The 17527-nt window shown below is 34.4% G+C and overlaps 1 protein-coding gene across 1 annotated transcript; it reads left to right on the plus strand.

The window, feature by feature from the left end:
• The first annotated feature begins 7357 nt into the window (after positions 1 to 7357).
• LOC131053101 (cysteine-rich receptor-like protein kinase 25) lies at positions 7358 to 9854 on the plus strand. Its single transcript, XM_059210593.1, has 4 exons — positions 7358 to 7415; positions 8436 to 8522; positions 8647 to 8787; positions 8830 to 9854. The coding sequence occupies exons 1-4, from the start codon at positions 7367 to 7369 to the stop codon at positions 9771 to 9773; spliced, it is 1221 nt and encodes a 406-aa protein (XP_059066576.1). The 5' UTR covers positions 7358 to 7366; the 3' UTR covers positions 9774 to 9854.
• The last annotated feature ends 7673 nt before the right edge of the window (positions 9855 to 17527 follow it).

Here is a 17527-nt window from a genome sequence, read left to right on the forward strand (position 1 = left end):
TGTCATGAATTCGGTCATCTCCAACATCAATGTCCTCGAGTTAGTAAAAATGTTGGTTCTTTTGTTGGTGGCTCTCCTCCTCCTTCAGGTCCAAAGGAAGATAAAGGAGATAAAGGTAGGGCCCCTATGTAGGAAAATGGACCAGATAAGGATGGTTTTATGCATGTTAAATTCAGTGCCAAGGGGAGAGGCCAAAATAGATCCTTTACAAACAGGAAGCTTGATGACAACTTTAATCATTTTAAGGTCTTGGACAATATGACCTTGGAAGAAGGGATTCCAATTAATGTATCTTCGGGGGTGGCTATAGTAGGTATAGACATTGTGTAGAAATAGAAGCTCCTTGTTTTGAGTCAGCATGTTGGACCACAAGACGATGGATCTTTTGTTATCCCTATGTTGGGGGCTCCCTGCGCTTCAGTTGACTTACAGGATGACATTGTTCTAGTGGATTTGGCTAAGGAGGTGTTGTTGGATGGCAAGGGGCAAGGCTCATCATTGGGTTTGAGATTGCAGCAATGCCCTCATAAGAAATTATCATTTGATAATTCTTCTAAAGGTGGTCATAAGAAGGACTAGGAGAAGATTAAATCTACTGGGGAATTGTTACTGGAATCTGGGGATGTCAAGCCCATTGATCTTCACTTCTCCCAACCTTCTCAATGATTGTTCTTTCTTGGAATGTTAGGGGGTTGAATAGCATCCCTCGAGAAAAGGCTATTCATGATTTGATTGTAGCTCATTCTCTAGACATCTTCTGTGTTCAGGAGACTAAGGTTTTTGTTGATGACATGCTTCACTATGCTTCTCATATTTGGTATTTTGGTCAATGTCAGTGCATTGGTTCTTAGGGTAATTCTGGAGGTTTGACTCTGTTTTGGGATCCATGCAAAATTTGTCCCCTGTGGTGGATTTCCAGCCATTCTTCTATTTCTATGGTTGCTACTTCTTTGGATTATGGTGAGACTATTCTACTTTCTAATTTTTATGCTCCAATTGACATCTATGGTAAAATCCAGCTTTGGTCTCACATAAGATATGTCCGGTCATATGCTCCTTATCTTCCTTGGATTTTAGGTGGGGAATTTAATTCTGTATTGAGTTTGGATGAGAAAAGTGGGGGTTGTCTAGGTTAGGTCCATCCTCTAACCTTTTTCAAGCTCAAGTAGATTCTCTTTCTTTAGTGGATGTCAAGCCTTCTAATGGGACTTTCACTTAGAACAATAGACAGAGTGGAGAGGAAGCGATCTCTAAATGGTTGGATAGGTTTCTTGTCTCCGGTTTTTGGGTTGGCGGTGGCTTAGTTATTAGTTCTGAAATTCTTGACTGGAAAGGTTCTGATCACTAGCTAATTAAATTCTTTGCTTCTTCTTTTGTTGGCCCTAAGAATCCTCATTTTAAATTTCAACTTATGTGGCTTCGGGACTCTTCACTGCATGATTTAGTGGCTAAGTGGTGGAGAGAGGGTGGCCTTGCTTATGGCACAACTATGTTTGTCTTTGTGAAGGAAATCCAATATGTCAAATATCACCTTAAGAGATGGAATACGTCCTGTTTCAGTAATCTTCTATCCAGGAAGAGGAATGCTCTTGACCGTCTTGCGGTGATTACTCACCAAATTTGGGATTCTAGATTCTCAGATGATCTTGGAAAAGCTGAATCATGGGCCATGCGAGATGTGGAGGAATGGGAACTTTGGGAGGAGATTTATTGAAAACAGAAGGCTCAGATTGATTGGCTTCAAGAAGGGGATATGAATACTGCTTTCTTTCATCATTCCATTCAGGCTCGTCATAATAAGGGCTATATTTCCTCTCTTGTTTTCTCTGAAGGGATTTAGATCTCTTCTTTGTGAGCTTTGACTCATGAGGCTTGTCAATTTTATTCTACTCTTTTTTCTGAAGATCCCCTCCTGCTGTTGTGGAGGAGAATTTGATCATTTCCTGTATTCCCTCTCTTGTCACCAATGTGATGAATGATTCTTTTACTCATCCAATTTTTCTACTTGAGTTAGAAGAGGTTGTTTTTGGAATGAACAAAGGTAAAGCTTTGGGCCCAGATGGCTTCCCTATTGAATTTTTTCAAGAGTTTTGAGATATTATTAATTTGGATCTTTTGGATGTAGTTAGGGAATCTCTTTGTAATAAGAAGATGCTTCGAGCCTTGAATTCTACCTTCTTGATTCTCATTCCCAAAAAGTAAGGTGCAGACAAACTTGAATTTTTTTGGCCTATTGCTCTCTATAATGTTGTGTATAAGATTATCAATAAATTGATTACAGAGAGGCTCAAAACTTGTCTTCTAGTGGTGATTTATGAGGAACAAGGGGGTTTTTTGGCTGGTAAACAGATCCTAGATGGGGTGGTGGTGGCTTTTGAGGTTATTCACTCTATGGAAACTTTAAAGGAGAGATCTATGTTCATTAAATTGGACATGGCCAAGGCCTATGACAGAGTCAAATGGATTTTTCTTCAGAAAATTCTCTTAGCCTTTGGTTTCAGTGCAGAATGGATGAGTTGGATTATGAGTTGTGTTACTTTGGCTTCTTTTTCAATTATTGTGAATGGACAACCTTCAAAGCCTTTTGGTTCTTTTAGAGGTCTTCACCAAGGGGATCCTCTTTCCCCTTACCTATTTATTATTTTGGTGGAGGGTCTGGGTCATTTTCTAAAATCTCGAGCTGCTCAGGGCTAGATTCATGGATAGAAATGGGGAAATAGCTTGCCACAACTCTCACATCTCTAGTTTTTGGACGACACGTCGCTTATGGGATTGGCACATCTTCGGGAAGCTGAATCTTTTAGGAAAGCCCTGGATGTTTACCTTGTAGCTTCAAGATAAAATTTCAATGAGCATAAATCCTCCATTTTCTTCTTCAATACCCTTTAGGCCATTCAGAGGCGTATTGCTGACATTCTGCAGTTCCAGATTGGGTGTCTTCCTTTTGTTTATCTGGGCATTCCTCTTACTATTGGTAGACATCCTAGAGTCTCTTGGCAGATTTGCTTGACAAGCTATGTCAGAAGGTTAATCATTGGACTTGCTGTTGGTTATCTACTGCTACTCGTTTGACTCTTTTAAAATCGATTATTCAAGCTCTTCCTATATACAGGTGTTTTGTTCAGGCTGCTCCCATGTATTTTCTTCGGGAATTTGATGCTCTTTCTCATCAATTCCTTTGGAGTGGGAATTTATCGACTGCTAAATAGAGCCTTGTTAAATGGGAAATTGTATGTGGACTTAAGAATGAGGGCGGTCTTGGCTTACGTTCTGCTATTTTCAATGGGCAAGCTCTTGCTGCTAAGTTATATTGGCGTTGGTGTTCTAGCCAGAATCAACTTTGGGCCTGTATTCTCACCCTTAAGTATCTTCCAGGTGTTAATATGGTTGATGTTCCCTGCTTTCCTTTGGTGGGGAGAGGTTCAATGATTTGGAACACTTTGAAACTTGGGGCTCAATTGGTTAAGAATGGTCTCTTTTGGACTTGTTATACGGGATCTCAAGCTCTTTTTTGGATGGATTCTTGGGATGGACATCCTTCTATCCTTTCTACTCATCCCTACCTTCAGGCCCTTTGTGATTCCTTTACTGTTGTTGGCTGGGACATGGTTCACCATTATAAGATTGCCCATAATTGTGGGTTGGCAATTCGCTTTCATTGGAAACATCCTTCTGAGTGGCCTCCAGGAGGATCTGAGGAAGACAAGCAAGAGCTGGCTCAAATTTTGGAGTCGTCGGAGTGCACTACCTTGGTTGGGAATGATGTTTTGGCTTGGGCTAGCAATGATTTGTTTGGAAATTTTTTTGTCTCTGTAAGGTATGTGGAGATGGTGTGGCAGAGGTTTGGAGACATTCAGGTTCCTTGGTGGAAACAAGTTTGGTACAAGTTTTCTTGGCCCAAGTGCAGTTTTTTCATGTGGTTGGTGGTCCACAATCGGTGCCTTACTTGGGATAATTTAGTTAAACGCAACTTTCAGAGCCCTTTGATGTGTGTGTTGTGTCGTAACACTGAAGAAACTGTCTCTCATCTCTTTTTCCAGTGCTTCTTCACTAGGCATATTTGGCACTTTTGGTGGGAGGTGTGAAATCAAGCCTGTTGGCATGTCAAAACTTCCTTTCTTGAAGTTTCTTGGACTCTTGGCCCTTGTTTTATTATTTGGCATATATGGTTGGATAGGAATCGTCGAATCTTTCAAGATGTGTTATTGGGGTCTCACCACTTGTGGGAGAAAATTCTCAATTCTTTGAGGGAAACTATCTCGACTAAATGTGACATATCATAGGCCATGGATCTTGGTGATGTTATAAGTTATAACCGTCTTAATATTCCTCCTCCACAAAACCACCTTATGAGAAATAGATGTAGACACCTTCTTCGGAAAATAAACAAGGTGGGGAGGTGGAGTCCTCCTCTGCAAGGCATTCTAAAAATCAACACAGATGGGTCTTCTCGGGGAAACCTAGGTCCTGTGGGTATTGGTGGAGTTAGTGGAGATAGTATGGGAATTGTTCAGTTTATATTTTTTGTTTATAAAGGTCATCATACTAACAATTTGATGGAGGCTATTTCTATTTTGTATTATGTAGAGCATGCTTGTGCTCTTGGATGGAGCAAGCTCATTTGCGAATCATATTCATAGGTGGTGGTGCATTTGCTGAGCTGACAACATTATGAGGATGTTAGTTGGCAGTTAGCTTTGGTTGTTAACCAGATTCTTAATTTGTGTGCTTCTTTGAATTCTATTACTTTCACTCATATCCCCAGGGAGTGGAATGGAGTTGCAGATAGTCTGGCCAAATGGGCTTATGATCACATGCAAAATTGGAATATTGTAGAAAAGGGTCAAATACCACTGACAATTTGACTACTTAGTGGATCTTGACAAGGTTGTTTGATGCCCGTGGTCTATATTTCTTCTTGCTTGAATAAATTTAACTCTTTTTTATTAATATTTGTATTAATATATTTATTTATAGAAAAGAAAATCAATAATATGAATGAATAAATATATTTAATTTTATTTTACTACTATATATTTGAAAAATTAATTCTTTAAACTTTTTGTAGTTTTAGTCTAAATATAATTTATTCATATAAAACATTTATATTAATTAAGTCAATAGACTTCTTACAATGACAATAAGAATATAAGTTAACATTTTGAATTTTGAATAAATTTGAGATCTATTCTCCTGTGTGCTGAATTGACAGTTGTGTGAATAACAGAAAAAATTTCATTACTGTATATAATTGAGCTACTATTCATAAATAATTCTTCACTATTATGTATAGTTCGGCTACTATTCATAAATAATTTGATTCAACTTTTTCCTTATTAATAATACTATACTTTATTTAAACGGCTGGCAGCAATGCACCCAAGCAACCAGAGTCTTTTCGTCTACATGTGAGCCAGGGAAGTTACAAGTATGACATTTGACAAAAAGCTTCTTTCAATTAATTCTTTTATGAATTTCTAACCGTGTTCCAAAGCTCCCATTAGTTTCATATGAATTTCCATTTTAGCACATACTGGGAGGATACTGACAAAAGTTGCTGAATTTGGCTTTACACCATCCAAATTCTTTTGTAGAAAAAAATCCAAAGCTTTTCTGGTTGTTATTGGGTGGAATATGGTTAATATATTCATTTTAAGATAATTACACACATATTATAAAGATTGTAATCGATTATCTATATTGAGGTAAGGATATGCCATCATTAAATTGAGATTGAAATATTTTAATTTCATAATAAAGTTCATCTTAGATTTTGATAGGGATAAGTTACAATTTTTCATTGATCTAACTTCTTAGTATATTTATATTCAAGAAAAAAATTATGTGAAAATGTTTATAGACAATATCTTATTTGTCTATTATTTTATTTTAAAAATTATTATATTATTATATTTCAATTAAAAAAGAATTGCAATCATTAGAAACAAATCACTCATTAAAAACATGCTTATATTTTTTGTTTTATATGATAGAAATAAATTAAATCTTGAAAATAGAAACATGTCTATTTTGTCTCTTTGTTTATTATTGATTTAGAAAAAAAATTATGTAAAAATATCTATAGATAATATTTTATTTTTTTATCATTCTATTTGAGAAAATTATTATATTATTATATTTTAATTAAAAATAGAAAGTTGTAATCATTAAAATCAAATCACTTCCAATGTGAAAATTAGAAATATTCTTATATTTTTTGCTTATAAAATTTGTCAAAATTCACTGTCAATATGTAAAATTTATGGGAACGTTCCCTAAGAATCCCCTATCCACGGGACGTCCTAAAAGGAAGGGCACAGGGAAAATATACGAAAGACACGTTCTGGTAACATAGATTTTTGTTTTATATGATTGAATTAATAAAATTAAATCTTGAAAATGAAAATATGTCTATTTTGTTTCTTTATTTTTTCTTTGTTTTTCTTATAAATATTGTGGTGAACTCTATAATACTGCTAGATTGTCGAAGTAAAACATGAAAACAAGGATGCATATATTTGTCCATTGAAAGGTGGATTCAATTTCAGCTTTACACGTGAGAATACAAAATTAGAAATCTTGAGCAGCCAGAGGAAAGACTCACCAATGTGCTTTAACTTGCAAAAACAATTCGTTACACAACGATGAGTTTTTACAATTCAGTTACAAACTTTTGATGCTCTAACTGTTATGAAGGGAACCAACAGCTGTAAATAGATCACTATGCACAACTTTCATAGATATATAATGGGTTAAAGAATAAATAATTATTTATTTTTTAAAATTATTGTAAATATGTTCATTATGGAAAATGAAATTAGATAACTGTAAATTAAATAAATATTATAAAAATTGTAAATTGATTGATCATTTTCAAGGTGGATGTATGGAGAGGAAAGGATAATCAGATGATTCCATGAAGTCGGCCTTAGATTTTTTAGAGGGAACAGGCTGGAGAGCTATAAATATGTGTGCTGTGAGTATTTTACAGGGCTAAGGAGTAATTTTGTTTAGACTTCTGAAGCATTGAGGAAGAATAATTGTTGTACTCAGAATATTGAAGTAACGATATTTCTTGGTTTCTGTTGCTGGTAGAGTTTTTTCCCTTTCATATATCTGAGTTTATTTTGGTTTATTCGTACTATTTTCTATATCTGATCTTGTACAGAATTAAAAATTTCAGTTTGAATTGTTTTCAATCAACAGACAAGTTAATTTTCAGATCTACATGATATAAAATCAGATTTCATTATAATGAATTTGATCTCATAATTCCAACAGATCTCATTCTAGTTTCAGCAATGGCTAAGACTTATTGTTCACTGAAATTGGGATTGGTTTATTGCAGGGTTAAAGAGCTGCCAAAATGCATAGTTTCGCTACAAGAGTCAGAGAATTACTTCTGCTATTTCAAGGTGCGGTAATGAGAATGTTTAATCATTCCTAAACAATGCATTGTTCTTTCCCTGGTCTGAATCTAAAATGCGTCATATGTATTTGGGTTGAGTTTCAAATTTCAAACACTTCGATTTTTAAGCTCTATTTCTACTTAGTATGGGAAAAACTATTTCTGGATCTACTGAATATAGATTGGCATGCTGAAGCAAACAACTGCCAATGTTAAAATAACATTCCTGATAGAATTGTTTTGTGTTTATCAATCAGAATTCAAGAAAATTTCGTTAATATCCCAATTTTTTATTCCCTCCCTATTGATGGAAGGAAACAGCTATTCAACCTCTAAGATGCATCAATGAATATGAATGTAATTTATGTCTTAAATACTGCATAGCTACTGCCCCGATCGTATAGAATAAATTTTTGATGTAAACTGATTCCTCTAAAATCTTAGATTGTTTGTAACGGCGTAGAGTCTTTGAGTCCAGATGGTCATGTGCATGCTATTTTTAAGAGTTAATTTATGTATTTAGGGTTCTGGTAGTGGAGTTGTGCTCAGGGTTAGGGACCAGTTTTGGTGATCAGAAACTCTTGGAGATATCAATTTTCTCTGTGTGAGGGTTTCGTTCGATTTCGCAGAGCATCAATCTTTAATTTACCACTGATCTTTTTCTGTATCTATTGGCATTCATGTCTTTTATCAATACCGACTTGAATCTATCTGATAGTCTGCCATTAAATCAGTCATAAGTTATGGTTGGTTTCTTCCCTTTTGACAACTTTATGAGCATTTTGTATTTTTGGCTTACCCAAGCTCACCAAGAACGCCAAGGTGTTACTGTTAATGGATGAACCGATTTGTTAGTGAAAATCATTTGGGTATTCTTTGCATTATCTTCTTTAGGTCTGAAGTGTGATGAGTGCACTCTGGAGGAGGTAAAAGGTCTTTCTTTAGTTCCACAATAAGTCGTAAGGCCTTTGATAATAGTATTTTGATAATAGTATTATTTTCTTATTTATATTTTTATGTGTTGTAGCTGTTGTAATCATGGCAATGGTTGCCATCACGATTATCTCTTGCACCAGTTATCATCCGTCTTCTAGACTTGTTATCGTTCTTTGTGGTAAGTAATCATTACTTCTGAAATTGTTTTTTTCTAATAAAAAATACTGTCACTGTTATACATTGTATAGATCACTTTTGGCAATAGTATTATTTTCTTGTTTTTAATATTTTCTCTGTTGCAGTTCTCGAATGTCTGCAAATAATTAGTTTCATCAGCTTCCGAGCGATCAAGGAGAAACCTGTGCCAAACCAAGAAGGAACAACCACCACTTATAATACAAGTCAAACAAATGAGAGAGGAAGAACCCAAGAATTGCATGCAAGTCAAACAAATGAGAGAGGAAGAACCCAAGAATTGCATGCAGATCTATTGTCTGAGCAATTTTATACAAATCTAACACCTGACCAGATATCATATATCAAGAGCTATTGCCATGAATCTCATCAAATTGGGGAGGGGAGATTTGCAGGAGTTTATAGGGGAAACTTCCAAGGTGAAGATTTGATTATAAAGAAAATAGAACATAGGTCCCCTGACACCAAACAATGGGTGGAGAATGAAGTTGAACTCCTGCAAGGAAAGGAGCACATGAACATAAACAAGTTGTATGGTTGGTATATAGAAACAAACCTATCCTACTTGGCCTACATGTACATAGATGGATGTACTCTGGATGACTATTTGAAAGAAAATTGTACAGGGTTTACCTACAATTGGAAGCAGAGCTTCAAACTGATAATGGATATTGCTAAAGGAATTGAATTCTTACACCAGAATAAAATAATTCATGTTAATATTAAGCCACAGAATATTTTGGTGGATGCTAAGGATCATGAGGCAAAGCTTATTGATTTTGGATTTTCTAGGCATGTAGATTGGGAAGGTGAGCAAAGGTCAATTGAAAAAATAGTATATACAAAAAGCAGCTATAGCTCTCCAGAGTATTGCTTGGTGGGGAAGATCTCTTATAAACATGATATTTATAGCTTTGGAATTGTTGTGTTAGAAATGATAACAGGGCCTAGGCATGCTGACCAAGCACGAAATCTTTTTGAATTCCATACACATGTAACACAAATGATAGAGAACAGTTGTTTTGAAGAAGTTGTAGAGACTAAACTTAAACAGGATGGGTGGGACATCTCTGCTGTAAAAGAGGCCTTGGCTGTTGCAAATATAGCTCTCAGATGTGCTCACCCTGATGAGGCTGGGCGACCAGATATGGATATTGTGGTCAAAGAACTTTCTTCAGTGATGAATATTACCCTTGGACAGAAAGATGAAATTACAATCATAACATCTGGATGAAACTCTTGGATGAAACTCTATGATTTTTATTTTTATTTTCTGGTTGGTTATTATTCTTTTATGAAAAGAATCATCCTTCCAATTTTTGGGGATTGTTTTTATTATACATATTCAGTCTTATACATTAATTTTGAAATAGTAAAAGTATTAAAGAGTGTCTATTGTCAAGATGTAGGTTTGTCATTTATTGCAGTTGAGCTATGTAAAAAGAAGTTTTGGTTATGTTAATGGATCATTCAAAGGTTTTGTTGCTGTAACTGTCTGAATATGTTCTGGTAACAGTCTGAATGCCTTATTGAAAGTTCTTTTACTTAAATTTTTCATGCAATACTTGCTTTTCCATATTTAAATAGGGAAGTTTGTATATTTACAATCTTACAATTAAGTACTATGAACAATAAAATTCTAAAAATGAATCAGAATTTTGATTTGTTATTGTCTATCCTATAATATTGTCACAGACAACACGGGCATAACTTCATAATTTATGAGCAATAGGCACAAAATTATTACCCTTGGGTAATCATAACATTTACGTGAATTTATTACTTGTTTACCATTGAAAATCTTTCCACGGATTAGGTATTCGGAGCCAAATACTGGAATGCAATTTAAAAAATACAAATATTTAATTATATGCATGAATATAATAATATTTTATTATTTATATATATTTAACAAAATTATATTTTAAACTATCAAGACTTTATATGCAAGACAATACACGTAAACAGAATCTCCTGTCAAGATCATTAAATGGCAGTCAAATTTTAATTGCTTTTATATATATATATATATATACACATTTTTAAGAGTTGTTTTCTTAAGCTAAAAATGATTTCATAACATTGTTTGTATATGGGTGGGGTTCTGTTTGAATCTTCTTTTGTGTGTACCTAAGGGCATATTGTGTCAAAGCATCAAATTTTCTAAATATTCAGTGGAGGGTTGGTAAGGGCGACAATGAACAATTGTCACACAATATTTGTGGAAAAGGCTGAAGTATTAATGAAGGAGGCTTATACCTCTATAAGCCAAAATATAGATAAACCAAGGAGGGTTGGTAAGGGGGACAATGAACAATTGCCACACAATATTTGTGGAAAAGGCTGAAGTATTAATGAAGGAGGCTTATACCTCTATAAGCCAAAATATAGATAAACCAATAATAACATTTCAAATTATAGAGAATTGCCCAAATTCAATGCAAATAAGGCATGTTGAAATATTGCCTATAAGCTAAGGCTGGGTCCCATGGAGAGGGCTCTTCCTAAAAAATAGACTTGGATATTTTAAAGTTGATAGTCCCATGAATTTGTATTGCACTTCAGCTCTATCTTAAGTTTAAACTCTTAAACTTAAGCAAGTTGGTTGTAAATGAATTTAGTTTTCCCTCTAAAATTCAGATGATTGACAAGTGGCATAAAATATTTCTAGGTTGGTGGGGCAATTTCTAGCCCATCCTATTTTCACTTGCTTAAAATTACATGCTTAAAAAGTAGAGGCTCCTATTTTTTGGAAAAGATTCCAAATAATCTGGTACGAGAAAAATATATTTCTTAAGTAGGGCTTGGTAGACCTCTCCTACAAATGTTAAGGATCTACTCAAGGAATTGAGATTTAGTTATATATTGAAGGGGTTATAATTAAATAATGATCTTTACCCTGCTCTAGCTATCTAGTGCACTTGGGTAGAAAGGAATGACAAATGATTTTTTGAGAAGGAAAGTAGAGTTATACTTAGTTGGAATAAGATTAAATCTTCACTAGAGAAGCTAGAAGAAATAGGGAAAAGGAGAGTTTTTAGAAGTGAATTTTATGTGTGTAAAAACTTGGCCTAATCAAAATACCTTGATGATAAAAAGGAGAGAGTGTATTGATCACTGCTTAGTTGTGATGTGTGAAGATAAAATTTAATGTGATAATAAAGGGAAATCATGAGCTTGTTATTGGAGGATTGGCCTTTACATATGATAAAGACGAACCTTTATTTAGAATTGCAAGGGATTTTGCTAATAATACAAACAATATGGTAGAAGTTAGTTTGTTGTTTGGAGGTTTAAAAATTTTAAGTTTCCATGATTAATGTTGGTGAAGATAAGTAGGAGAATACAAATTAGTTATTAGTGAATTGAGAAAGGAGTGGTGTATTTATTGAATAATGGAAACCATTACCTTAGAAGGTGTTTAACTATTTTTTTTGTGACTAGCTTTTTTTTTTGTAATCAAATGGGACAATATTGTTGTTGTTAATTAGGCTACAAACTAGGGTGTGCATTTGGAAGAAATCGGTAATCCTTGGAATGCATTCCATTTCAATTATTTGTAGAGGAGAGAGTGGTGCATCTAGGTATAATGGAAATGTTAGTTCTAAAGATAAAAAGTGTAATGCATGGACTACTATTGAGGATGCATTAGATAGATTTATTGCATATGAGGGAAAAACTAGAAACCTAAAATTAAGATTATAACTTTTATTATTTTTAGAAATTTCAAGATGTAGATGAAACTCCTAGTTTGGCAATGAGGGTTGCTATTGCGAGATCTCTATTGGATCGAAAATATTCATTGGGCCTCCACTAAAATATGTTTGATGCAAATCAATCCTCTATAATGTTTGGGAAAACACATGTAGCAATGTAATATCCTATGTAATCTCAAACAACTGGGTCACCTTATTTTCCCTATACCTCTCAATGAGGTATGCATATATCTCTATTAGGTAGTTTGGTGCGAATATATAATAATCCAGTTGCCTATTCTCTTTTAGCCCCCCTACTTGCTATGGTCTTCACATAATTTCCTCCTTAATAGCATCCAATATTATCCTCTAGTATCCCATGTGACCCATCTTTTTATATCATAGTATATCTCCCTAGTTTTATACTATCAACTCCTCAACCACTTTATCTATCTTATCTCCTATGAGTCTACACACTATAATAGGATTGCATGCCCACACCTACAATAGGTTCACATGCCCAATGCTCCTCCATATCTTCTAATAAACTACATGCATGGTCACCATGTAAATCGTCATGTATGCTCCGTCATATCTACAACCTATTCTATTAGGCTTAGTGTGAAGAATATTTCACTCTTTTTAGGAATTAGTGTATTGTTAACAAGAGCTACCAAATATAGTGATATTTGTAACACTACCTACCTACATTGATCTTATTCAAATTGTCATCCCATCATGACACATCTACTCATCCAACTAGCCATGTCAATAACACTTCTACCACCCACCTTATGTTGTACACCTATCTCACTTTAGTAGGGACTTGCAAGATCCTCCATATGCTCTCCAAGGTTATTTTCATCTCCACAATTGAGATATAAAACTTATTAACCACACTACAACATCTATAAACCATTTCTATTTTTTATTAGATGAGAAAGGATTTTTGAAGGCCTTGACCCTTATATATAGATATAGAATAAGCATTAAGCGTACTAGTTTATCAAACACTAACCACAAAGTTTAAAAATAAAACAACAAGAGACACAACAATATTAAAGTTAACATTCTAATTTTTAAAGATAAAAAATAGCTTCAAACCAAGGTGGCTTAAAAAAATTATCCAAAGATCTTTGCTTAATCATAGTAGAAGTATCTTTCTCTCGAAAGACAAATTTCTTAAGACGAGAAAACATAAAATCACTAGTACATCCTTTACCACCCCCAAGCACATTATTCATCCTTGAACAATCCATAGAGGATTTTTCTTTAATGTCTTGACTTTCTAGATATTCTAATATGCAAGAATAAAATCCTTAGTAATCAACAATTAATCAACAATTGATAATAAAAGAGTCTTGATACTCAATATGATGCATGCAATCACCATATTTTGTGGATAAGGTAGAGTAAACTTGGGTACAACCTATTTTTTCTCCACAAGAACACAAAATATAGCAAATAAAAAATGCTTTGAGAGTTTAATAATCTTATTAATAGAACTATATCATCTGATAGAATTAGAAATTATCATAAAAATATTTTCATTCTATATCTCAAAGGATAGTCCATGCAAACAAACCCAAATAGGAAATAAGAATATTTACTTCAAAGAGTTGAAACTGAAAGAACAATTTTTAAGGTTAAGACCATTCAAACCCATAAACTATTGGCAATCAAGCAGGATCCTAGAGAAACGTTCTTCTAAAGAAAAAGAAAAAGGAAATAATCTATATAGCATTGTAAAAACTTAAACTTCACCTCTTAGATTCCAAACTTATGATGGTATGATGAAGAATAAGTATTCGATCAACTACTAAGAGGGAGGGGGTGAATCAGTAGATAGAAAAACTAATAATAACTTCACCAATCTCAAAATAAATCTCTCAAAGTAAACTTAGAACTATCAATGCAATACCATTGTCAAGATAAAAACTCATAAGATATATTGGTTGACTGTTACAACAAATTATCAGTAAACAACTTCAAACTCATAAACATCCAAATACTTTTTCATATGTCAACAAACTTCATTTCTCATTGCTTTTGGTTATCATGGCTTATCAAAGTAGTTAAGTAAATCAACCATAAGAACATAACCACAAAAACATTCACCACTTGACTAAAATATTTTTGTCGTGGAAACCCAAATGGGAAAAACCACAGTGAGATGAGACTCACAAGATAACTATCTGAACTCTTTTGAAGTTCACCCTATTAGGAGCCTAGCTTATTAAAGCTTTACAAAAGTCCAGTTAAGAACAAATCATGTTAAGAACCACTCGGTTAAGGGATTGACTACAATGCCTTGTTAGAAGAAATACCCTATAAGGAGTAACCTCAGTAGAGGATTTGAAAATCCAAGCTAATGGATCAACTTATTAGAGGATTTGAATAGTACCAAGCTTGTTAGAGGTTACCTGGTTAGAGGATTTCAATTCTGTTGTAATTGTTGGAAAATAACAGGAGTTTGCTGATCTGTCTGAATAAACTACACTTGATTAGATTATTTTCATGCTCCTATCTACCTTTACTCAAACTGCAGATACATCATCTGGTTCGACAACCACACACTCAACTGATCTTTGCCAACTCTAAAACTAAACAACTCATCGACCTTATAAACGAATCAATTAGGGTGGTAACACAACAAAAACATAATTCTCATAGAGATTTTAGACACCTAAAATTAATATTTAATTAATTTAAGCCTATCAACATAATTAATTAATTTAATTGTGTTATCCTTAATCCTCTCAGAATCAATTAAATCTAATTTAATTAATCCTATCACTACTGTCCATTAATTCATTTATCAAATAAATTAATTATTCCCCTATGCTTCTAAAGTCCCCTCCAATAATTATTTCCTCTAAACCCACTCAATTAATTAATTCTAATTAATTAACCTAGTCATGTGATTCCTATAAATCACTTTTCCTAATCCAACTTAGCCTAATTAATCCTTGTAGAATCTCTCATAATCATGATTATCATTATCCCTCAATTTTTAATTCCCACTCATGTCACATCAACATTGAGTCTCTCAAATAAATTCAAATTTATTTGAATCCCTCAATGCATCCTTATTTTGGAATTTTTAATTCCTCATATTTGAAATTCAAATTTCTCCCCCCTTTTTCCCAAGGAATTTAATATTCCTATTTATTTTCCCAAGGCACCCTTGATCCATGCCTTCTATCTAAAATCAATCTTGGCCCTCCATTGGCCTTCTCAGCCTATTCTCCTCACAAATCATCCACTTTTCATGCATTGTCATCATGCTCTTTTCTCCTCTTCTTTCTCCAATCTTTCAATTAAAATCCATCCAAAATGCATCCAATAATCCTATCAAATCCAATATATCTTTTTGAGCACTTGGAAAGAATTCCACATCCAAATCAAGCAAGTAGCACATCAAGTGGAGCATTAAGGGCACATCCTCACCATCCACTTCATCAAGCATAATCCAAAGGAGAAGTTAAAATAGGAAGGTAAAAATGATCTCTTGATGTTTTAGTGTTTTCATGCTTATTTCATTGTGTTTTTTATCATTTTACCTTTCATTCCATTTTCCCCTCTTCATTTTGGTGACTATTTGCTAGATCAATGCGACCACCTGCTAATCAACGTGACCGTCAAGGCTTTAGCGCGACTGCCTCTACTTTAGCGTGACCACCACATAAATTCATCTATCTCCTCTTCTTCATTCTTTCCATTATTCTCACTTCTATCTTCTCTCTTACTTCTATCTCTTTTCAGTTGTCTCTCCAGTGCAACCTCTCTACGATTAGCGCGTGTTTTGTTAAGAATTTGAATTTAAATTTTTGGGTGCTTACTCTAGTTGTTTTGACACGAGCATCTGTGCATCAGCGCAACTGCCTACTAATCAGCCTATCTACATTTTTTTTGCTATTTGTTTAATACTAATATTCTATCTGTTAGCACGACCATGGGAATAATCAAAAAACCAAAAATTTATTCTTATTTTTCACCATATCTTCTTTATCTTCACTTTTTTTTCCTCCAAAATTCACTATATCTCCTGCAATTTCCTTTTGTACATTTCCTTCTTTGAGGACCTTATCCCAAATTCCACTTTTTGAAGCTCGAAATCCCACATCTCTATTTTTAGGGTTTGCCATAACTTCTTCCACTTTTATCCAATCACCTCCAAATTTTTCTATATTGTCTATCTCCATTTTTTTCTTCTTTGTCCCTCTAGGACAATTTTTTCCATTCCTTCACCTCGCCTCTAAAATCCCCATTTTATGCTTGCCTATCCCTTAGAAAGTGTCAAAAACCCAATCAAACCCCAATTACCCATCAAAGTTTCCTCCAAATCCACATTTGTCTTTAGTAGAAAAGTTTTTATTCTTGTTTTCTACTCATTCCCAAAACTTTGAAAAATTAAAAAATTTGTCATTCTTTTGTTTTTGTAGGATGCTTGTCAAAGACTTCATTTTCAAACTATTAATCAAGTGGTTTTGTAGGTTGCCTAGGAGGTTCAAGAAAACATTGTCTCTTTTTTTTTTTAAACTAGGAACCTAGATCTAATTAGGGGGTAAATAAACCATTTCTTTTTTGTGTTTGTGAAAAGCATAAAGGTAGGAGAGTATGCTCTCATCTATCTAGATGATCAAAAATCCAGACCCTCCAAGCTTTTCATGTTTGTCGCATGTTTACCCTTAGCGGGCCTGCCCTTCCGAGTTGCTCTTTGAGCCAATGAGAGGGGAACGACCCAAGTGATTACACCCAAACCAGGGGTTCCCAACTCACTATAAAAATATGCCGTTGAGATCAAAAGAATCAATTGTTGGGGATATTTGAGAGTTCACTCTCACATTGGGTGCTTAGTAGGATCCTAAAGATCTCAATCACGCTTGCATGACTACTAAGTTCTTGATGCTTCGTTGGGCTATAGGCCTCAATTGTGCTTGCACAACTGCAAAGGATAGCTCCTAATAGGAAGCCAAACTAAACACCTTGTGCATAGTGGCCAAAAACCTTCTAGTCATTGGTCCAAGAGGTCAGACCTCCGAAGCCGCCCATATTTTTACTGCCCTTAGTAGAGACACAAAGTTCGCCATGAGGAGTTTTCATGGGAATTGATGCTTGGCTGCCCAAAGAAGTGAGTGTTGTGGAGGGGAGCTAGTAGGGTCAAGCATCTAAGTGTCTGCTCTGGGTAAGCATAGTTGGGAAACCAATTGGGATCCATTGACTATTGTCTTTTCTAGCCATAGGATATGTTGTGAAGGGGAATGAGTGTCTTTTGAGTCTAACTTCTTTT

The sequence above is a fragment of the Cryptomeria japonica genome, chromosome 8, assembly GCF_030272615.1.
Source record: "Cryptomeria japonica chromosome 8, Sugi_1.0, whole genome shotgun sequence".
In the NCBI taxonomy this organism is placed as follows: domain Eukaryota; kingdom Viridiplantae; phylum Streptophyta; class Pinopsida; order Cupressales; family Cupressaceae; genus Cryptomeria; species Cryptomeria japonica.